The sequence below is a fragment of the Triticum aestivum genome, chromosome 7B, assembly GCF_018294505.1.
Source record: "Triticum aestivum cultivar Chinese Spring chromosome 7B, IWGSC CS RefSeq v2.1, whole genome shotgun sequence".
Lineage (NCBI taxonomy): Eukaryota > Viridiplantae > Streptophyta > Magnoliopsida > Poales > Poaceae > Triticum > Triticum aestivum.
This window is the reverse complement of record NC_057813.1, coordinates 249,823,915-249,848,055: the sequence shown is the minus strand read 5'-3', so window position 1 is coordinate 249,848,055 and position 24,141 is coordinate 249,823,915. Positions and strand designations below refer to the sequence as shown.

The window sequence follows — 24,141 nt, the reverse complement described above, 5'->3', positions numbered from 1 at the left end:
CACACATACACCACACATAGGACGCAATACAGTATGTTACGGGGTTAATTATGTTCTCTCTTAACACAAGTAGCAATTTATGATTTTCATATGATTTAATTCATGCATCAAATGGATTTGTTTCAATGGGATAAAATGAAGTTTGTCATGTATACTTTCTACTCATATTATTTTTACTCGTGTTAACAACCGTTTAGACGCTGTTTACGGGCTTTATAGAGAGTTAGTCATTGTAAAAAAAGAAAAGCTAGCTAGTGGCATCTTCTGTAGCTACTCCATGTACTAGCTACTAGCTACTGCTAGCTCGGTTCCTCGAAAATGTGATGGGGGCTTTCCTGCTCCTCTAGCACGACCATTTCAGTGCCCTCCGCCTAGTGCCCTCCGCCGGCCGCCACTCCGGCCCCAGCGTCCACCGCCCCCGCCGGCGGCCACTCCGGCCCCGGCGTCCACATCTCCTAGTCCCTCTCCCCCTCCCTCTCTCCCGCCCCCTCCCGACCCTCCCATGGCGTCGGGATCTAGAAGCCCGCCTTCGGTCTCGTCCTCTTTCCAGCGGGAGAGACAGGTGGTCTCCGGGCTTGGTCTGTCCAGCTCGCCTGGTTCGGCGCGCTCCTCGTCTGCGGGCGCGGCCCATGAAGTGGATGGGGAGCCGGCGCCGGAGCCGGGGTAGCACAGGCCGGGTCCTTCCCGCAAAGCTCGCTGGCGGCGTCGTCGGGCGCTGAGGCGCCAGCAGGGAGCTGGCGGTCAGGGTAGCTGCGCATCTTCTTCCTCCTCTGAAAGGCGTCAGATTCCTCCGGATTTGTTTGGCCTCTGCTTCAGGTGCTTCCAAGAGGGCCACCGGCGTCAGGACTGCACTAATGACCCGCTCTGCATCCGCTGCGGCTTCTCGGGCCACGTCTCCTCCCAGTGCACGGTGTCGCGCAGTCCAATCTCGGCTGAGGAGCTGCGCCGGGCCGTGATTGGCAGGGTGTCTAAAGCTCGTCAGACAGAGCCGGCGCCGGAGGCAACGCCGGCCATGGGGCGGATGCTGTTGGAGCCTAGGCAGGACGCGCCTGGGGCGCCGTCCTCGCCAGTTGCGCCCGGCTTCCCCCCATGATGGCCGTCGACTTGTCCCCGCTAGTGCGTGCCGAGGTGTGCATTCTGCCGCGGTCGGCGGGGATGGAGGACCTGGAGCGTCGGCTTCAGCTGGCGGTGGTGGTATATGTGGGCGGTGCAAGGCCGCCGATATCTTGTGTGGACGCTGCCATCGCCATCTCCGAGCAGCTCAACATCCCAAGGCATCGCTTTTCGGTGCACAAATTCCATCCTGAAGACTTCTTGATTATTTTTGCGTCGCACGAGCTCAGGAACAGAGCGTTGGGTGTGCCTTTGGTTGAGCATCAGGGTGTCAAGCTTTACATCAAGCCTTGGCTGAGACAGGCGCAAGCTAAATCCAGGTTGATGCGCATTCAGGTCGACCTCATGATCGAGGGTGTGCCGTCGCATGCGTGGTCGAAGGAGACGGCCACGGAGCTGCTGGGCAATTCCTGTCTGATCGAGAGTTTAGTGCCGGAGACCGCGAGTAGAGAGGATCTCTCTCTGTTCAAGCTGCGTGCATGGTGTGTTGACCCGGAGGAAATCCCGACGTGTCGTCGACTCTGGGTGCCGGAGCCGCAGGAGCGTGTGGTGAATCCAGCCATGCAGCGTCCGTCCTTTCGTCAACTACTGGAGTACCCTACACTCATTCACATTGGGAGGCTGAGAGATCATACTCCACCGGAGCTCTGGCGTCGCTCGCCTAGTTCGGACGGTGGTAGCGGTCAAAGTGGCCTACCGGACAGCTTCATTGGATCCCTTCCCGGCGGTGATTGGACGGTGTTGCAATGGACTCGCGGAGTCTGCGACAATAGGGGCGTTGGTCGCCGTTCTCCTGGCCCCGCCGGCGGCAGTGGACATGGCAGATCTTAGGCTGGTCACAATGGGCAAGAACATAGTCTAGTAACTTACACACTTCCCTAGACTATGTTACTACCTCCACAGTGGGTAGGAACATCTATGGAGTGTCATGCAACAATGTATTTATTAGGTTATAGACTCATTGTTTCTTGAAGTGTGTGATGTTCCGGTAACTTTAGTAGTTACCACAAGCACCTCTCTCTTCATTAAATATGTGACACATAAGCAAAGTTGTATTGGAGTGTGTGATGCTACTCCTAAGTTCCTCCCCATTGTGACCAGCCTTACCGGCAGGCTCTCGTGGGCAGGATCGGTCCATCGAATTGGCGCATCCCGCCAATAGGGAACGGAGGGTTGGCTGTCACGGACGTCACTAGGGTGGCCCACAGGAATGAGGCCTTGACTGGTCTGGCACGTTCAAACCCCAACCAGACTGTGGAGAGGCCATTGGCAAATGAGGTGGTGCTAGCTGGCGCGCTGGCCACACCGGTTCTGACCGACAAGACTTCAGAGGAGATAAGGATCCCTGACAAAGTGGCTAATGAGCAAATCAGCATCCAGGCCGAAGTAGCCAATGTGGTAGTTCAGGCTTCGCTTCCTCCTATCGTAATGCAGAGGGAGCCGGTGGCAAGGGCAGACGACGCGGTTGGAGAAGCTTCTCCAGTGGCGACCGTGGTGGGCACGTTGGTCGGGCCGCCCACCTCGGATCCGATGCGGGCGACTCCACCGGCTTGCATGCACAAGGAGAATACTGTGGGGACTCCCGAGGCACACCGGCCCACAAGGATAGACGGGCCTGTGGTCACTGTTGGCAGGGCCCCGATGCAGGAACTGCTGGCACCCACTCCGGACTCGGAGGCTGCCTTGGTGGACCCAGCGTTGGACAAGGCTGGTGAGGTGACTACGCTGCATGCGGGTACACTAGATGCAGCTACGTTGCATGGAGATGTGGAGATGCAGCAAAGCTTACCTTCTGAGCAGGCTATTGAGGAGACTCGCTTATCATCCAAAGAGCAAGTGGCACTGGGGAACATCAAGACGTTCTGTGCTAGTTTGCTGAAGAAATTGGCGCCTTCCTTGCTGAAGGAAATTGAAATGGCGAATGGAGTACGGCCAGGTCAAGACCCATTCACGCCGCGCCGCAACACGCGATCGTTAAGCTCCAACGCATCCAGGAGCTCCAAGGCCTCCGCAGCGGAAACAGTGCTGCTCAAAGCTTTGGGCATTGTACCTGATGAGCTCGCGATCTCGGAGGGTGCCCTCGTGCAGCTACGCGAGATGTTCGACTCACCGCTGCAAGATAAGCATCTGCGCGCTATTGCCGTGATCTTCGGGAAGTCTCTACCCATGGATCTAGGCATGGAGAACCTCGCGGTGACTGCAAGCTAGCAGTAGAGGACCGTGGTTGGAGTTGCTGACATGCCTTTATGTCACGTGTAAAAATGGAGTTGATTAGCTGGAATGTACGCGGCTTGAATAGTCCAGCTAGGAGAAAAGCTTTGAGGGAGTTTATTGATCCTATTAGGCCGGTATTTGTTGTATTCAGGAGTCTAAGCTAGACTATGTAGACCAGTCCTTAATTTTGCAATGCTTTGGCCCATCTTATGATGGTTTCTCGTACCTGCCGGCCGTTGGGACCAGAGGTGGCATTATCTTGGTTTGGGACTCATCGGTAGCTAGTATCTCCAACCATGTACGTGACACTAATTTCATCACTGCCTATGTGGTGCCGGTGGAGGGCTCGCCTTGGTGGCTTTCGGTAGTCTATGGGCCGCAAGAGGACCACGAGAAGATTTTGTTCATGGAGGAGCTATCCGCACGACGCCTGCTCTGTCCGGGGCCGTGGCTAGTCATCGGAGACTTTAACCTCATTTTGCAGGCATCGGACAAAAACAATGCAAACCTCGACAGGAGAATGATGAGCAAGTTTAGGAGATTATTTGACTCCAATGGCCTCAAGGAGCTGTATTTGTATGGGCGCGCTTTCACCTGGAGCAATGAGCGAGAGGTTCCCACGCTCACAAAGATCGACAGAGCTTTTGTCTCAGTAGACTGGGAACTAGATCATCCAGACTGCATGCTGCAGGCCCTGTCCACGGCCACGTCGGACCACTGCCCCCTGCACCTTGCTTTGGAAGCTCCGTTGCAGCCGCATAGGCGGTTCCGTTTCGAACTATTCTGGACTAAACTCGAAGGTTTTGAGGTAGCAGTGGAGGAGGCTTGGACTTGCGACTCTAGCATCATAGATCCCTTCCTCAGGTTGGACGTTTTACTACGGAAAACTGTGCATGATCTCACGGTTTGGGGACAGAGAAAGGCGGGTAACATCAAACTGCAGATTTCTATGGACAACTGGATCATTTTGCACCTGGATCGGGCTATGGATCATAGGATGCTCTCTGCGGGTGAACGTTGGCTGCGCAACACGCTCAAGCTGACATCTCTGGGACTGGCGTCGCTGGAACGCACGATCGCCTGACAACGGTCGCGGATTCGCTGGCTTGCTGAAGGAGACGCCAACACAAAATTGTTTCACCTGGTGGCCAATGGCAGGAAACTACGGAACTTCATTCCGGCACTGCACCATGGAGATGTGGTCATCATAGAGCAAAGTGCCAAGGAAGAGGCCTTCTATGCTGCTTACAAAGAGCTTCTTGGCACGTGCCATGCTAGAGAACATTCCATCGACTTGGATTTTCTTGAAATTACCCCACTGGACCTTCGCGAGCTGGACGCGATATACACCGAAGAGGAGGTGTTTGCTGTGGTCAAGACCATGCCGGCGGACCGCGCGCCCGGGCCGGACGGATTTATTGGATTGTTCTTCCATAAAGCATGGAATATCATCAAAGGAGACGTAATGGCTGCTATTCACAAATTACAGCTTGGAAATGGACGTGGCTTTGGTAGACTGAATCAGGCTATTATCACCCTTATTCCAAAGAAGCAGGACGCCTGCCGTATCGGAGACTTTCGGCCGATCAGCCTACTCCATAGTATCCCCAAGATCAATGCCAAGCTAATGGCCTCGAGACTTTGTCCACGTATGGGATATCTTGTTAGCATCAATCAATCGGCTTACATCCGTGGAAGGAACATTCATGACAATTTCATGCTAGTGCGACAAGTGGCCAGAAACTTACATAGAAGGAAAGCTAAAGGAGTGATGGTGAAGCTAGATATTTCCCGAGCATTTGACTCACTGTCTTGGTCTTTCTTGCTCGAGGTTTTGCGGGCAAAAGGATTCTCGGAGCTGTGGTGCGCTAGACTGGCGACCTTTCTATCCACGGCAAGCTCCCGCGTACTTGTGAATGGCTGTCCGGGAAGGAAATTTAGACATGCGAAAGGCTTGCGCCAGGGTGATCCGGTTTCCCCCTTGCTGTTCGTCATCGCTATGGATGTGCTCACGACCCTGATGACCAAGGCGCAAGCGTATGGAGCGATCAGCGCCATGCCGGGATGCTCGCCATTCCAACGACTGTCGATCTATGCTGACGATGTCATTCTTTTCATCCGGCCGACCATTGCGGACTTGAACTTCACCAGAGAAGCCTTGCAGATGTTTGGCACAGCCTCAGGACTACACGTCAACTTCGCCAAATCTTCGGCGATCATGATTAGATCAAACGAGGCTGACACGGCGGGGGTCTCCAATGCTCTGCCATGGCATATGGAAGTTTTCCCATGCAAGTACCTTGGCATGCAACTTTCTATCAAGCAGCTCACGCGCTCGGAGTGGCAACCGGTGGTGGATGATGTTCTCAACTTCTTGCCGGGATGGCAACGTGGATTGGTGACGAGGCCTGGTAGATTAATCCTTGTGAACAGCGTGATCAGGGCTAGACCCACACATCACCTATTGGTTGCCGGCGCGCCAAAGTGGGCCCTGGAATGTGTCGACAAGAGTTGTCGTGCATTCTTTTGGGCGGGCTCGGAGCACATTCATGGTGGCAAGTGCCTAGTCTCTTGGCAAAGAGTTTGTCGTCCTAAGCAGCTTGGTGGTCTGGGTGTATTGGACCTAAGTAAGCATGGATTGGCCTTAAGATTGAGGTGGGAATGGCTTAAGCGCACCGACGAGAATCGACCATGGCAGGGCCTACCGCTTCTTAAGGACACTCAGGTACAAGCTGCGTTCAATAGTATCGTGCAATGGAAAGTGGGAAATGGTCGGCGCACATTATTTTGGAAGGACAGATGGATCGAGGGACAGTCTGTGGCTGATGTTGCACCCTTGGCTCTCGCGCTAGTACGCACACAAATCATCAACAGGCGAACGGTCAGCGAAGCTCTATCTTCTCACCGTTGGGCTGACGACATATCTGGAAGCCCTTCCGCGGATGCCATGATCCAGATCATTCACCTCTGGGAAATCATGATTGAGATTATCCTGGTGCCGACACAAACTGATGTTCCCATCTGGAGATGGAATACTGGAGGCTCATACACCTCAAAATCAGCCTATGAGATGATGTGGCAGGGAAGCATCCGTTTTGCACCAGCTATGGCGATTTGGAAATGTTGGGTGCCTTTGTCGTGCAAGCTATTCATGTGGCTGGCCACTCATTACAGACTATGGACATCAGATCGGCGCCTGCGTCACGGACTGTAAGACCAAATCTCACCTTGCTACATTTGTGATCAGGAGGAAGACTCAGTGGACCACATCGTGCTCCGATGTGTCTTCGCTTGGCAAGTTTGGCACTGCTGCTTCTTGAGAGCCAGCATCAACATCATGCTCGTGCCTACAACCAACGACTCCATTTTATCTTGGTGGATGGAGACCCGCAAGAGGATGCCGAAGGAGAACAGAAAGGGGTTTGACTCACTTATCATGATTGTTTGTTGGCACCTTTGGTAGCATCGCAACGGAATGGTCTTCGGCCCTAGGAGAGAAGTGTCTACTGTAGCAACTTTCACCTCTCAAGTGTTTGATGAGCTGCAAACTTGGGTTAGGGCGGGAGGTACCAGAGTCAATGTATTTTGTGAGTAGTCGAGTATAGTGCTAGGAGTGGAGTCTTCGGGCCGGAGGGTGGCCTAGTGTGTGCCGCCTGGGCTCTTTGTATCACATTCTTGTACATATTTCTGCCTTCTATAAAGCTAAGGTACGCGATTGCGTACTCTCAAAAAAAGTAGTACAGAGTACAACAAGCAGAGGCAGTAGTAGGATGCAGCATCAGCACCGTGGTAGCAAGCAGCAGCAGGCAAGCGAGAGCAGCACACGCGTGGCCGGGCGCGTGTTGTGTGGAGGCGGGCGTGAAGGGCGCGGGTAGGGGAATGGGCGCGGCCGGGCATTGCGGCCAGCCGCATCAGTAGTGGCACGGGGTGCGACAGGCGGAGGGCTGCAGGGGGAAGTAGCGGGACGGGCACGCGCTAGCGGCAAAGGGCGCTCGCGGGTGCGGGCAAGCGCGTGCAGTTGTGACCGAAGACGGCAACAGCAGCTGCAGTGGCGGGAGCAGTGTCAACGATAGCAACGGCGGCTTCGAGTTTGGCGACGGCCGGAGTGCGGGTGCGGCGGCTACGGCGACAGACAAAAGAGGGGGAGAGCGGGGAAAGAGGCTCACGTTGAGGCACACGGTGGCCGGCGGGAGCTTAGGAGTGCAGGGGTGGTGGCCGGAGTCGAAGAAGGCGGCGACGATCCCTGATGGACGGAGGTTGAGGACGGGGAGGCAGCGGGCACACGGGTGGCTTTCGGCCCGAGCTCGCATACGTAGTCGAAGTAGGCGACGAAGACGGTGCCCCTGGCGCGGTCTCCGGCAGCAGGGAGGGTAGGGGCGACGGCTACGCCGGCGACGCGTCCATGGCGGAGCTCGGGAAGGAGAGGGGGATCTGAGGAGGGGAGGCAGAGAGGGAGAGGGAGGGGCGAAGTGGGAGAAACAGGTGCGTTAGGGTTTCGGGGGAGGGCTCTGAGTAGATATAGGAGGAGGGCGCGGTGGATGGGCGCCACGGCATCGCCCTCGGCTGTGGCGGCCATCGCCGGTGCCCACGTATCCCCCCGTGAACAGAGGAAGGCGGGAGGTGGCGCTGGTGGGCTGGCCTGGTTCGGCCAGAGAGGCCAGCTGGGCCATTTGGCCAGGGGGAGGGGTTTTCCTTTTCCTTTTTTTTATTTTTCTTTTAACTTTTCTGATTTATCTTTTCGCTCCTATTTTACATTTAGTTGACCCACCAAACAACCTTTTGTACAATGTGAAACATGTCATATAAATACTAGATAATATTCTTAGATGGCACAAAAAGTTTGGGCTCAAATTGAAACCATTTGAATTTAAATTTATATTAAAAGAGCTAAAAGGGGTGGTTTGCTACTGTTTTGAATATCTAAGGGGCATTTAAATATTTTTAAAAAAAGGTTAATTCTCACATGACAATTAGCTAGTGAATATTTGTAACCCACTAAACATTTTTGTTTGCATGTTTGAGAAATGTAAATTTTGTACTTTAATTTGAAGTCGAATTTGAACCGGATGGAATCAAAAGGGGATTTAGCATAGTGAAAATGATGACATGGCACCATTAACTTGGGATTACTATAGCTTAATTATCCGGGCGTCACATCACAAGAGAGTAGAGGGGGAGAAACATCATAAGATCCAACTACAATAGCAAAGCTCGGGATACATCAAGATCGTGCCATAGATGGAACACGAGAGAGAACACGAGAGAGAGATCAAACACATAGCTACTAGTACATACCCCCAGCCCCGAGGATGAACTACTCCCTCCTCGTCATGGATAGCGCCGGGATGATGAAGATGGCCACCGGTGATGGGATCCCCCTCCGGTAGGGTGTCGGAACGGGCTCTCGAGAGGTTTTTGGTGGCTACAGAGGCTTGCGGCGGCAGAACTCCCGATCTATCTTCTGTTCTGGAAGTTTTACGGTACGTAGGTATATATGGGTGAAACGAGTACGTCGGTGGAGCTACGGGGGCCCCACGAGGAAGGGGGGCACGCCCAGGGGGGTGGGTGGGAACACCCCCCACCCTCGTGAACACCTCTCGTATCTTCTGACGTGGGGTCCAAGTCCATTAGGTGGGTTTCCTTCCAAAAATAGCTTCTCCAGTTGATTTCGTTCCATTTTGACTCCGTCTGATATTCCTTTTCCTCGGAACACTGAAATAGGCATAAAACAACAAATCTGGGCTGGGCCTCCGGTTAATAGGTTAGTCTCAAAAATAATATAAAAGTGTATAATAAAGCCCAATATTGCCTAAAACAGTAGATAAAGTAGCATGGAGCAATCAAAAATTATAGATACATTGGAGACGTATCAGTGCTCTCTAGCGGGTGCTTTTAATAAGAAGGGTCATGACTCAACATAAAAGTAAATAGATAGGCCCTTCACAGAGGGAAGCAGGGATTTATAGAGGTGCCAGAGCTCGATTTTAAAATAGAGATTGAATAACATTTTGAGCGGCATACTTTCACTGTCAACACAACAACTATGAGATGGATGTATCTTCCATACTACATGCATTATAGGCAGTTCCCAAACAGAATGGTAAATGTTTATACTCCCCCAACCACCAACAAGCATCAATCCATGGATTGCTCGAAACAACAAGTGCCTCCAACTAACAACAACCCCGGGGGAGTTTTGTTTAATTATTTTGATTTGCTTTGATCTTTTTGGATCATGGGACTGGGCATCCCGGTTACCGGCCCTTTCTCGTGAATGTGGAGCGGAGTCCACTCCTCGTGAGAATAACCCACCTAGCATGGAAGATAAAGGCAGCCCTAGTTGTAACATGAGCTGCTCGAGCATACAAAACAGAATTTCATTTGAAGGTTTGGAGTTTGGCACATACAAATTTACTTGGAACGGCAGGTAAATACCGCATATAGGTAGGTATAGTGGACTCATATAGAACAACTTTGGGGTTTAAGGAGTTTGGATGCACAAGCAGTATTCCCGCTTAGTACAGGTGAAGGCTAGCAAAAGACTAGGGAGCGACCAACTGAGGGAGCGACAACAGTCGTAACCATGCATTAAAATTAATTTACACCGAATACAAGCATGAGTAGGATATAATCCACCATGAACATAAATATCGTGAAGGCTATGTTGATTTGTTTCAACTACATGCGTGAACATGTGCCAAGTCGAGTCGCTCAATTCATTTAAAGGAGGATACCATCCCATCATACCACATCATAATCATTCTAATAGCATGTTGGCACGCAAGGTAAACCATTATAACTCATAGCTAATCAAGCATGGCAGAAGCAACTATAATCTCTAAATGTCATTGCAAATATGTTTATTTCATAACAGGTGACTCAGAAACGATGAACTCATCATATTTACAAAAACAAGATAGGTGAATAACAGTAGCAACAGAAAAGTAAATAAGCGAAGAACAATATATGAAAAGCTCGTAGGCAATGGATCAGTGATGGATAATTATGCCGGATGCGATTCTTCATGCAATAGTTATAACATAGGGTGATACAGAACTAGATCCAGTTCATCAATGTAATGTAGGCATGTATTCTGTAAATAGTCATACATGCTTATGGAAAAGAACTTGCATGACATCTTTTGTCCTACCCTCCCGTGGCAGCGGGGTCCTAGCGGAAACTAAGGGATATTTAGGCCTCCTTTTAATAGAGAATCGGAACAAAGCATTAGCACATAGTGAATACATGAACTCCTCAAACTACAGTCATCACCGAGAAGTATCCCGATTATTGTCACTTCGGGGTTGTTGGATCATAACACATAATAGGTGACTATAGACTTGCGAGATAGGATCAAGAACACACATATATTCATGAAAACATAATAGGTTCAGATCTGAAATCATGGCACTCGGGCCCTAGTGACAAGCATCAAACATAGCAAAGTCATAGCAACATCAATCTTAGAACATAGTGGATACTAGGGATCAAACCCTCACAAAACTAACTTGATTACATGGTAAATCTCATCCAACCCATCACCGTCCAGCAAGCCTACGATGGAATTACTCACACACAGCGGTGAACATCATGAAATTGGTGATGGAGGATGGTTGATGATGACGACAGCGACGAATCCCCCTCTCCGGAGCCCCGAACGGACTCTAGATCAGCCCTCCCGAGAGAGATTAGGGCTTGGCGGTAGCTCCGTGTTGTAAAACGTGATGAAAGTTTCTCTCTGATTTTTCTCTCCCCGAACGTGAATATATGGAGTTGGAATTGAGGTCGGTGGAGGTCCAGGGGGCCCACGAGATATGGGGCGCCCTAGAGGGGGGAGCGCGCCCCCTGTCTCGCGGACAGGCCCTGGGCCCCCTGGTATATTTCTTTCACCCAAAAATTCTTATTAATTCCAAAAAGTGCCTCCGTGGATTTTCAGGACATTCCGGGAACTTTTCTTTTCTACACATAAAACAACATCATGGTTGTTCTGCTGAAAACAACGTCAGTCCGGGTTAGTTTCATTCAAATCATGCAAGTTAGAGTCCAAAACAAGGGCAAAAGTGTTTGGAAAAGTAGATACGTTGGAGACGTATCACACGACATTACGTCATCACCCAACCATTTATTTTGAATCGTTTCCTAACCTACCACTCCATGTCCCGAGAGGCAGTTTTTATTGGCACATCTTATCAAAACAGAGATCGTGACCTCTTATCGCGGGATTTTCATCAACACAGGCGTGGGTAACCCAAGCGTTCTGTTGGCGTTTCCTTGGGAATAGGCATGTTTTAAGGCCACAGAGGGGATGCTTGATATTCATCGCCTTTACAAAGGGGTTAAGGTCTGTCCTTTTTCCTTCCATGCTAGTTCTTTCCTTCACCCCCACCTCAAGTTCCAACACCCAAGGGTCAATCCAGTTGCTTCGAGCTTCCAGCCATGTTCGGACCCGACCTTCAGGGCCGATAGATGGCCTCTTCTGTCACAGAGGAAGACATCTCGAAGCTCAGGGAGGCAAGATACTTGACTGCGGAAATCTACCACATGTTTCCTGCTCAAGGGCAGGTTATTTCTACTCCCAGATTCAATGAGAGGGTCATGTTTATCTACCAATTCCTTCAAGGGCTTGGGTTTGCTCTCCACCCCTTTGTTCGAAGGATCATTGATAACCCACAAGTATAGGGGATCGCAACAGTTTTTGAGGGTAGAGTATTCAACCCAAATTTATTGATTCGACACAAGGGGAGCCAAAGAATATTCTCAAGTATTAGCAGTTGAGTTGTCAATTCAACCACACCTGGATAACTTAGTATCTGCAGCAAAGTATTTAGTAGCAAGATAGTGTGGAAGTAACGATAACAGTGGCAAAGGTAACGGTAGCAGTTTTGTAGTAATTGTAACAGTAGCAACGGTAAAGTAAATAAGCAAAGCACAATATGTGAAAAGCTCGTAGGCATTGGATCAGTGACAGATAATTATGTCGGATGCGATTCCTCATGTAATAGTTATAACATAGGGTGACACAGAACTAGCACCAACTCATCAATGCAATGTAGGCATGTATTCCGAATATAGTCATACGTGCTTATGGAAAAGAACTTGCATTACATCTTTTGTCCTACCCTCCCGTGGCAGCGGGGTCCTAACGGAAACTAAGGGATATTAAGGCCTCCTTTTAATAGAGTACTAGACCAAAGCATTAACACTTAGTGAATACATGAACTCCTCAAACTACGGTCATCGCCGAGAATTATCCCGATTATTGTCACTTCGGGGTTGTCGGATCATAACACATAATAGGTGACTATAGACTTGCAAGATTAGATCAAGAACTCACATATATTCATGAAAACATAATAGGTTCAGATCTGAAATCATGGCACTCGGGCCCTAGTGACAAGCATTAAGCATAGCAAAGTCATAGCAACATCAATCTCAGAACATACTGGATACTAGGGATCAAACCCTAACAAAACTAACTTGATTACATGGTAAATCTCATCCAACCCATCACCGTCCAGCAAGCTTATGATGGAATTACTCACGCACGGAGGTGAGCATCATGAAATTGGTGATGGAGGATGGTTGATGATGACGACGATGACGACGAATCCTCCTCTCTGGAACCCCAAATGGACTCCAGATCAGCCCTCCCGAGAGAGATTAGGGCTTGGCGGCGGCTCCGTATCGTAAACACGATGAAACTTTCTCTCTGATTGTTTTCTCCGCAAAATCAAATATATGGAGTTGGAGTTGAGGTCGGTGGATGTCCAGGGTGCCCACGAGGCAGGGGGTGCGCCCAGGGGGAGGGGGCGCGCCCCCACCCTCGTGGACAGGGTGTGGGCCCCCTGACACTATTTCTTTCGCCAGTATTTTTTATTAATTCTGAAAACTTGCTACGTGGATTTTCAGGTCATTCCAAGAACTTTTATTTCTGCACCAAAAATAATACCATGGCAGTTCTGCTGAAAACAGCGTCAGTCCGGGTTAGTTTCATTCAAATCATGCAAGTTAGAGTCCAAAACAAGGGCAAAAGTGTTTGGAAAAGTAGATACGACGAATACGTATCAACTCCCCCAAGCTTAAACCTTTGCTTCTCCTCAAGCAATTCAGTTGATAAACTGAAAGTGATAAAGAAAAACTTTTACAAACTCGGTTTGCTCTTGTTGTTGCAAATATGTAAAGCCAGCATTCAAGTTTTCAGCAAAGATTATGAACTAACCATATTCACAATAACACTTAGGTCTCATGTTTACTCATATCAATGGCATAATCAACTAGCGGGCAATAATAATATAACTCGGATGACAACACTTTCTCAAAACAATCATAATATGATATGACAAGATGGTATCTCGCTAGCCCTTTCTGAGACCGCAAAACATAAATGTAGAGCACCTTTAAGATCAAGGACTGACTAAACATTGTAATTCATGGTAAAAAAGATCCAGTCAAGTCATACCCAATATAAACTAATAGTAATGCATGCCAATGATAGCGGTGCTCTCCATCGGGTGCTATTTAATAAGAGGGTGATGACTCAACATAAAAGTAAATAGATAGGCCCTTCGCAGAGGGAAGCAGGGATTTGTAGAGGTGCAAGAGCTCGATTTTAAAATAGAGATAAATATCATTTTGAGCGGTATACTTTCACTGTCAACGCAACAACTATGAGATCTCGATATCTTCCATGCTATGAACATTATAGGCGGTTCCCAAATAGAATGGTAAAGTTTATACTCCCCCACCACCAACAAGCATCAATCCATGGCTTGCCCAAAACAACGGGTGCCTCCAACTAGCAACAATCCTGGGGGAGTTTTGTTTAATTATTTTGATTTGATTTGATCTTTTTGATCATGGGACTCGGCATCCCGGTTACCAGCCATTTTCTCGTGAATGAGGAGTGGAGTCCACTCCTCTTGAGAATAACCCAACTAGCATGGAAGATACAGACAGCCCTAGTTGATACATGAGCTGCTCGAGCATACAAAAATGAATTTCATTTGAAAGTTTGGAGTTTGGCACATACAAATTTACTTGGAACAGCAGGTAAATACCGCATATAGGAAGGTATGGCGGACTCATATGGAATAACTTTGGGGTTTATAGAGTTTGGATGCACAAGCAGTATTCCCGCTTAGTACAGGTGAAGGCTAGCAAAAGACTGGGAAGCGACCAACTGAGAGAGCGACAACAGTCATGAACATGCATTACAATTAATCAACACTGAGTGCAAGCATGAGTAGGATATAATCCACCATGAAAATAAATATCGTGAAGGCTATGTTGATTTTGTTTCAACTACATGCGTGAATACGTGCCAAGTCGAGTCACTCAATTCATTCAAAGGAGGATACCACCCTATCATACCACATCACAACCATTTTAATAGCATGTTGGCACGTAAGGTAAACCATTATAAACTCATAGCTAATTAAGCATGGCATAAGAAACTATAATCTATAATTGTCATTGCAAACATGTTTATTCATAATTAGCTGAATCAGGAATGATGAACTCATCATACTTACAAAAACAAGAGAGGTTGAGTTCATACCAGCTTTTCTCATCTCAATCAGTCCATCATATATCGTCATTATTGCCTTTCACTTGCACGACCGAACGGTGTGTATAATGATAATAGTGCACGTGCATTGGACTAAGCTGGAATCTGCAAGCATTCAACTCAAGGGAGAAGACAAGGTAATATGGGCTCTTGGTTAAATCAACAATCAGGCATATTAGAGCCACTAAACATTTTCATTATGGTCTTCTCCTCTCAACCCCCAAAGGAAAGAAAATAAATAAAACTATTTACACGGGAAAGCTCCCAACAAGCAAAAGAAGAAACGAGAAATCTTTTTGGGTTTTCTTTGTAATTACTATTACAAGCATGGAAATTAAACTAACTAGTATTTTGGGTTTTTCTTAAGGTTTTTCAAACACACAAGAAGAAAGCTAGAAAAAGAAATTAAACTAGCATGGATAGTACAATGAAAAAGTAAGAGCACTGACAACTAGCGTGAGTGTGTGAACATGAATATAATGTCGGTGAGAAATACGTACTCCCCTAAGCTTAGGCTTTTGGCCTAAGTTGGTCTATGGCCATGGGTAGCCTGACTGATATTCGAAGTTGTAACTGGGGTCATACTGAGATGCAACGGCCAATGCCTCCTGAGATGCGGCATGGCGGCGAGCTGCCTCCGTCCTCCTCTCGTACTCATTTGCCTCCTCCCTGGTGATAACAAATCTTCCTTTTACCTGATAAACAAAAAGGGCAGGAGCAGGGAGAGTAACATGGACAGCGCGACATCTGTCAAAGATTAGTCGATACTGGAGGAATTGTTCATTCCTCTCAAGAAAATGATGACTGACCATAGCATTATAATCTAAATAAGCGGGAGGCAACTCCCTATCATCCTCATGTACATGTATACCCAGATAATTAGCCACACGGGTCACATAAATCCCTCCAAACAAATCTCCAACTAAACCATTGTTATGCAACCTACGTGCAACAATTGCACCCAAGTTGTAATCTTTATTACCTAATACAGCACCCTTGAGGATACAAAGATGAGGAACACACATGTGACATGCTTCACCTTTACCGTTAATGCATCTACCAATGAAGAGAGCAAAATAATGTATAGCAGGAAAATGAATGCTCCCTGTGGTAGCTTGTGCTATATCTCTAGATTCTCCCAAAGTGATACTAGCAAGAAAGTCTTTATATTCAGATTTACGGGGTTCGTTAACATTGCCCCACTGAGGGAGTTTGCAAGAAGTAGTAAAATCTTCTAGGTCCATGGTATATGATTGATCATAAATATCAAACAGGACACTTTGAGAATTACGCGAAGATGAAAATTTAAACCTTCTCACGAATGAATCAGTCAAATAGTTGTACTGAGGACACTTATCTTGCATGAAGTCCTCAAGATCGGCATTACGCACATATGCATCAAATTCATCCTTGATGCCTGCATTGACCATAAACTCTTCTGACGGACATTCACAAGGCCGCGCATCAGCTTCCCTTGGTGGTTCATCGTCTTGCTCACGCATTGCGCGCCTGGGTGCTTGCTTTCTTGAAGAACCACCTTGGTACATTTTCCTAGACATATTTCTTCCTCTGAAAAATTTCTGAAATTTTAGTAACTCAAAATAAAAGTGAGTCAAAGTCAATAAAATTGATAGCAACTACTCCCACAAGCGCCTAGAGCCTATATCATGCATTAGAATTACTTGGGACCTCATAAATTTGACATGCAAGCTCAAGAACAGGGTCACCTAGGCAGCAAAAATTTGCAATGAATAAAGTACTAGAACAAAAACTAATTGGACCATTGGAGGAGTCACATACCAAGGAACAATCTCCCAAAGCAGTTTTGTGAATGGAGCTTTGAGCAAGGAGATCGAAAATCACAGCAAAATGTGCTAGAACTCGTGCTTGAGCTGGATGGTGATTTTTTTGGGGAGGAAGATGAAGTGTGTGGGTGCAGGAATAAGTGGAGGGGGGCCACCGTGGGCCCACGAGGCAGGGGGCGCACCCTGGACCCTCGTGGCCAGGTGCCAGCTCCCCCTTCTGTGTTCTCAGTGCCAAATATTCTCAAATATTCCAGAAAAAATCATACTAAATTGGCAGGGAATTTGGAGAACGTTTATTTTCGGGATATTTTTATTGCATGGATAATTCAGAAAACAGACAGAAAATACTATTTTTGCTTTATTTATTCTAAATAACAGAAAGTAAAAGGAGGGTACAAAAGGTTGTGTCTTCTAGTTTCATCCATCTCATGCTCATCAAAAGGAATCCACTAACAAGGTTGATCAAGTCTTATTAACAAACTCATTCCGACTAACATGGAACCGGAGAAATTTCGAATAACACTAGGTTACCTCAACGGGGATATGAACATGCCCAATAATAAGAATATCATATTTCTTCTTGACAGTAGGAAGAGGAAATTCAAAACCTCCAATAATAATAGTTGGAATTTTTCCAGTAGAATTGATGCTATGAACTTGAGGTAGTTTCCTCTGAAAGTGTACCATATGCTCATTACCATTAACATGAAAAGTGACATTGCTTTGTTGCAATCAATAACAGCCCCTGCAGTATTCAAAAAGGGTCTACCAAGGATAATCGACATACTATCGTCCTCGGGAATATCAAGAATAAGAAAGTCCGTTAAGATAGTGACATTTGCAACCACAATAGGCACATCCTCACAAATACTGACAGGTATAGCAGTTGATTTGTCGGCCATTTGCAAAGATATTTCAGTAGGTGTCAACTTATTCAATTCAAGTCTATGATATAAAGAGAGAGGCATAACACTAACATCGGCTCCAAGATCACATAAAGCAGTTTTAACATAGTTTCTTTTAATGGAGCATGGTATAGTTGGTACCCCTGGATCTCCAAGTTTCTTAGGTATTCCACCTTTAAAAGTATAATTAGCAAGCATGGTGGAAATTTCAGCTTCCGGTATCTTTCTTTTATTTGTGATGATATCTTTCAAGTATTTAGCATAAGAATTAACTTTAAGCATATCAATTAAGCACATACATAAGAAGATAGGTCTAGTCATTTCAGCAAAGCGCTCAAAATCCTCATCATCCTTTTTCTTGGATGGCTTAGGAGGAAAAGGCATGGGTTTCTGAACCCATGGTTCTCTTTCTTTACCGTGCTTCCTAGCAACAAAATCTCTCTTATCATAATGTTGATTCTTTGATTTTGGGTTATCAAGATCAACAACAGGTTCAATCTCTACATCATTATTATTGCTAGATTGAGCATCAACATGAACATTATCATTAACATTATCACTAGGTTCATGTTCATCACTTGATTGTGTTTCAGCATCAGAAAAATATCATTGGGATTCTCAGGTGTGTCTACAACAGGTCCACTAGAAGCATGCAAAGTCCTATCATTTTTCTTTTTCTTCTTTTTAGAAGGACTAGGTGCATCTAAATTATTTCTCTGAGAATCTTGCTCAATTCTCTTAGGGTGGCCTTCAGGATACAAAGGTTCCTGAGTCATTTTACCAGTTCTAGTAGCCACTCTAACAAAGTCATGTTTTGAAAGCACAAGTGCTCCCTGGGTGATTTTGGTAATTAATGTCTACATATCTAATACTCTTACCTAGTATGTTTCAGATAAGTTCAACAATGGAGTGGCATGGACTAGAGGATGTGGAACCCCTTCAAGATGTTAAGGACAAAGGATTGGCTCAAGCTCAAAGCACAAGACTCTACATTTTACTTTTAGTGATCCAAGATCACATTGAGTCCATAGGAATGCCAATACTATAAATAGGGGATAAGGTGTTGCTTAATGGCTTGCTTGCTCAAAGTGCTTAGTGATATGCTCCAAAGCCCTCAACCACTTTCTCACATCCACATATGTCCCAAACCAAAAGTCAAACTCGGCCCCACCGAATCTTTCTATCCGGCGCCACCAAGTTCTCTTGACATAGCCACTGCCAGAAACCCTAATCAAGTCAGTCTCACCGATGGGATCTCAGTCTCACCGAGATGGGCTTGCAAACTCTCTGTTGCCTATTGCAATAATTTTGGTCCCACCGAGGTATGCAATCTGTCCCACCGAGTTTGCCTGGCCAACTCTCTGTTTTGCTCATTACCCAAATCGGTCCCACCGAGTTTTTGTAATCAGTCAAACTGAGTTGAGGCTTTACCCTAACCCTAGCACACCGGTCCTACCGAGTTGATCATATCGGTCCCACCGAAATGCCTAACGGTCACATTATGAACTAAATTAGTTTGACCGAGATTCACAATTTGGTCCCACCAAGTTTGGTAAATTGTGTGTAACGGTTAGATTTTGTGTGTAGGCTATATATAACCCTCCACCCACTCTTCATTCGTGGAGAGAGCCATCAGAACATGCCTACACTTCCAACATAAATTTTCTGAGAGAGAACCACCTACACTTGTGTTGAGGTCAAGATATTCCATTCCAACCACATAAATCTTGATCTCTAGCCTTCCCCAAGTTGCTTTCCACTCAAATCTTATTTCCACCAAATCCAAATCCTGTGAGAGAGAGTTGAGTGTTGGGGAGACTATCATTTGAAGCACAAGAGGAAGGAGTTCATCATCAACACACCATTTGTTACCTCTTGGAGAGTGGTGTCTCCTAGATTGGTTAGGTGTCACTTGGGATCCTTCGTCAAGATTGTGGAGTTGAACCAAGGAGTTTGTAAGGGCAAGGAGGTTGCCTACTTCATGAAGATCTACCCGAGTGAGGCAAGTCCTTCGTGGGCGACGGCCATGGTGGGATAGACATGTTGCTTTTTCGTGGATCCTTCGTGGATGGAGTCCTCCGTGGACTCGTGCAACCGTTACCCTTCGTGGGTTGAAGTCTCCATCAACGTGGATGTATGATAGCACCACCTATCGGAACCACGGATAAAAAATCTCTATGTCTCCAAATTGCGTTTGCACACTCCAATCCCATCCCTTTACATTCTTGCAATTTTCATGCTTTACTTCGCTGCTCATATACTCTTGTCATGCTTGCTTGATATGTATTGTGAATGTTAAAACTTGTGACAAAACTCCACTTCAACTTAAAGATATTAAAAACTGCAACTTTTCTTACTTAGAGTCTATTCATCCCCCTCTAGACATCTCTTCTCGATCCTTTCATGTTTATTATTTAATTTATCGAGCAAATCACTTTGAGCTTTAAGTACTTGTTCTGCTCGAGTGGTAACCATAGAAGCATATTTACTAATGAGTTTATTCACCTTTAACTCTAGCCATATAATCACTCAAGCGTCCAATCATGTAAGCATTACTCTTTAATTCTCTACCAACATAAGCATTGAAATTTTCTTGTCTAGCCATAAAGTCATCAAATTCATCTAAACATTGGCTAGGAAACTTAATAGAGCGGATTTCAACTTTATCATATCTATAGAGAGAATTTACCTTTACTACCTGTGTCAGCTTATCAGGACAATGTATTTCTTCAATAGGTGGTATATTAAGACCATGTATTTCTTCAATAGGAGGTAAATTCTTAACATCTTCAGCTTTAATACCTTTTTCTTTCATATATTTCTTTGCCTCTTGCATATCTTCAGGACTGAGAAATAGAACACCTCTCTTCTTCGGAGTTGGTTTAGGAGTTGGCTTAGGAATTGGCTCGGGAAGAGTCCAATTATTTTCATTAGTCAACATATTATTCAATAGTACCAACTTGATCGACTGTTCTTTCCCTGAAAACACAACCAGCACAACTATCCAAGTGGTCCTTGGAAGCATCAGTCAGTCCATTATAAAAGATATCAAGTATTTCATTTTTCTTAAGAGGGTGATCAGGCAAAGCATTAAGTAATCGGAGAAGCCTCCCCCAAGCTTGTGGGAGACTCTCTTCTTCAATTTGCGCAAAATTATATATTTCCCGTGAGGCAGCTTGTTTCTTATGAGCAGGGAAATATTTAGTAGAGAAGTAATAAATCATATCCTGGGGACTACACGCACAACCTGGATCAAGAGAATTAAACCAAGTTTTAGCATCACCCTTTAATGAGAACGGAAATATCTTAAGGATATAATAGTAGCGAGACTTCTCATCTTTAGTGAATAGGGTGGCTATATCATTTAGCTTAGTAAGATGTGCCACAACAGTTTCAGATTCATTTCCATAAAAAGGATCAGATTCAACCAAAGTAATTATCTCAGGATTGACAGAGAATTCATAATCCTTATCAGTAACAAAGATAGGTGAAGTAGCAAAAGCAGGGTCATATTTCATTCTAGCATTTAGAGATTTCTGTTTCCATTTAGCTAATAACTTCTTAAGATCAGATCTATCATTGCAAGCAAGGATAGCTCTAGTAGTTTCTTCATCCATAGCATAACCCTCAGGAACAACAGGTAATTCATACTTAGGGGGAGATCCTTCATCATCACTATCTTCAATAATTTCATCTTCAATAATTTCATTCTCTCTAGCCCTACTAAGTTGTTCATCAAGAAATTCACCTAATGGCAAAGTAGTATCAAGCACAGAAGTAGTTTCATCATAAGTATCATGCATAGCAGAAGTGGCATTGTCAATAACATGTGATATATCAGAATTCATAGCAGTAGCAGGTTTAGGTGTCGCAAGCTTACTCAAAACAGAAGGAGAATCTAGTGCAGAGCTAGATGGTAGTTCCTTACCTCCCCTCGTAGTTGACGGGAAAATCTTTGTTCTTTCATCTTTCAAGTTCCTCATAGTGACCAGCAGATATAAATACCAAGTGACTCAAAGAATAGAGCTATGCTCCCCGGCAACAGCGCCAGAAAATAGTCTTGATAACCCACAAGTATAGGGGATCACAACAGTTTTTGAGGTTAGAGTATTCAACCCAAATTTATTGATTCGACACAAGGGGAGCCAAATAATATTCTTAAGTATTAGCAGTTGAGTTGTCAATTCAACCACACCTGGATAACTTAGTATCTGCAGCAAATCATTTAGTAGCAAGATAGTATGGAAGTAACGATAACAGTGGCAAAGGTAACGGTAGCAGTTTTGTAGTAATTGTAACAGTAGCAACGGTAAAGTAAATAAGAAAAGCACAATATGTGAAAAGCTCGTAGGCATTGGATCAGTGATGGATAATTATGTCGGATGCGATTCCTCATGTAATAGTTATAACATAGGGTGAAACAGAACTAGCTCCAGTTCATCAATGTAATGTAGGCATGTATTCCGAATATAGTCATACATGCTTATGGAAAAGAACTTGCATGACATCTTTTGTCCTACCCTCCCCGTGGCAGCGGGGTCCTAATGGAAACTAAGGGATATTAAGGCCTCCTTTTAATAGAGTACCGGACCAAAGCATTAGCACTTAGTGAATACATGAACTCCTCAAACTACGGTCATCACCGAGAAGTATCCCGATTATTGTCACTTCGGGGTTGTCGGGTCATAACACATAATAGGTGACTATAGACTTGCAAGATAGGATCAAGAACTCACATATATTCATGAAAACATAATAGGTTCAGATCTAAAATCATGGCACTCGGGCCCTAGTGACAAACATTAAGCATAGCAATGTCATAGGAACATCAATCTTAGAACATAATGGATACTAGGGATTAAACCCTAACAAAACTAACTCGATTACATGGTAAATCTCATCCAACCCATCACCGTCCAGCAAGCCTACGATGGAATTACTCACGCACGGCGGTGAGCATCATGAAATTGGTGATGGAGGATGGTTGATGATGACGACGGCGATGAATCCCCCTCTCCAGAGCCCCGAACGGACTCCAGATCAGCCCTCTTGGGAGAGATTAGGGCTTGGCGGCGGCTCCGTATCATAAAACGTGATGAAACTTTCTCTCTGATTTTTTTCTCCGCGAAAGAAAATATATGGAGTTGGAGTTGAGGTTGGTGGATGTCCAGGGGGCCCACGAGGCAGGGGGCGCGCCCAGGGGGAGGGGGCACGCCCCCACCCTCGTGGATAGGGTGTGGGCCCCCTGACACTATTTCTTTCGGCAGTATTTTTTATTAATTTTGAAAAGTTGCTCCGTGGGTTTTCAGGTCATTCCGAGAACTTTTATTTCTGCACCAAAAATAACACCATACAGTTCTGCTGAAAACAGCATCAAACCGGGTTAGTTTCATTCAAATCATGCAAGTTAGAGTCCAAAACAAGGGCAAAAGTGTTTGGAAAAGTAGATATGACAGAGACGTATCAGTCATGTTTTATTACGTGCTAGATTTCCATGATCTAGCCCCGGACTCCTTCCTCCACATCTCGGCGTTCATCACCACATGCGAGGCCTTCCTCCGTATTTCCCCACACTTCGCCTTATGGCTTAAGACCTTTAACGTGAAACCGAAGGTAATGGACGGGAAACAGGTGGAGTGCGGAGGCGCTTCAATAAGCAAGCTTATCAACCTCACTTGGCCAAAGGGCTCCTTCGTAGAATCTTCTGATTTATGGCAACAGGAGTGGTTTTACATCACCGAACCCTACGGTACAAAGCAGGTAGCTGCTCCCGCGTTTCGGTCCGGCCCTCCGCCACAGCTCACATCGTTGATTAACAAGCTAAATTGGGGATAAAGAGATGAAGTGCGGACACTACAAAGCCGCATCTAGAGCCTCATTGAGAAGGACGCCGGCCTCATCAATGTAATCCAAGTAATGCTAGTCCGCCGGATCCTACCCTATCAGCGACGCCCTCTCCGCATGTGGGAATTTAATCCGGAAGGTCCATGGACTCTTCATCACCTCTCTGGCACGATGCTCAGAGAGATGTGGAAATTGTTCTTCAGCGCATGAAAACAGTGGCCGGATACTACAGAAGACGTCGGTCTTGACTGGAACCATCCAGATACTCCGGTAAGTACTCGATCCTCGAACACGATTTAGTCAAATTATCCATGACAATGCACTGATAAAACTCTATCCGGCCAGGGCTAGCTACAGAAGGCGGAGAGAATCAAGTGTTCAGCTCCACTTCCCAAAGATACTGACACGCAGTCACCCCGCAAAGATAGGCCCTCAGCCGCATCGTAAGTGAATCCAGGTATTTTAAACATGTCCCGTTCTTTCCCGGCTATAAGGGTAATATTTTAAACTCATGTTTGCAATCCGGCACGTAGCCCTCCTCAACAGTCCTCCTCTTCGGGGGATCAACTTCCGGAGATGATGGAGAGCGAGACGCCTCCACAGATCTCCCTGCCTGATGAGGCAGACGACGCGGAGGTGTCGTCCTGGAGGATCCTTCCTGATTTGCAAGTGGTGCAAGGGACAGTGAGGACCA

At 46.3% G+C, this 24,141-nt stretch overlaps 1 protein-coding gene across 1 annotated transcript; it reads left to right on the top strand.

The window, feature by feature from the left end:
- The first annotated feature begins 423 nt into the window (after positions 1–423).
- LOC123157873 (uncharacterized) lies at positions 424–1,944 on the top strand. Its single transcript, XM_044576064.1, has one exon. It carries the CDS (start codon positions 1,090–1,092, stop codon positions 1,942–1,944), a length of 855 nt encoding a protein of 284 aa, XP_044431999.1. The 5' UTR covers positions 424–1,089.
- The last annotated feature ends 22,197 nt before the right edge of the window (positions 1,945–24,141 follow it).

Bases quoted from the DNA above. Each gene is read 5' to 3' on its own strand.
- LOC123157873 (XM_044576064.1), top strand. From the start codon at position 1,090: ATGATGGCCGTCGACTTGTCCCCGCTAGTGCGTGCCGAGGTGTGCATT.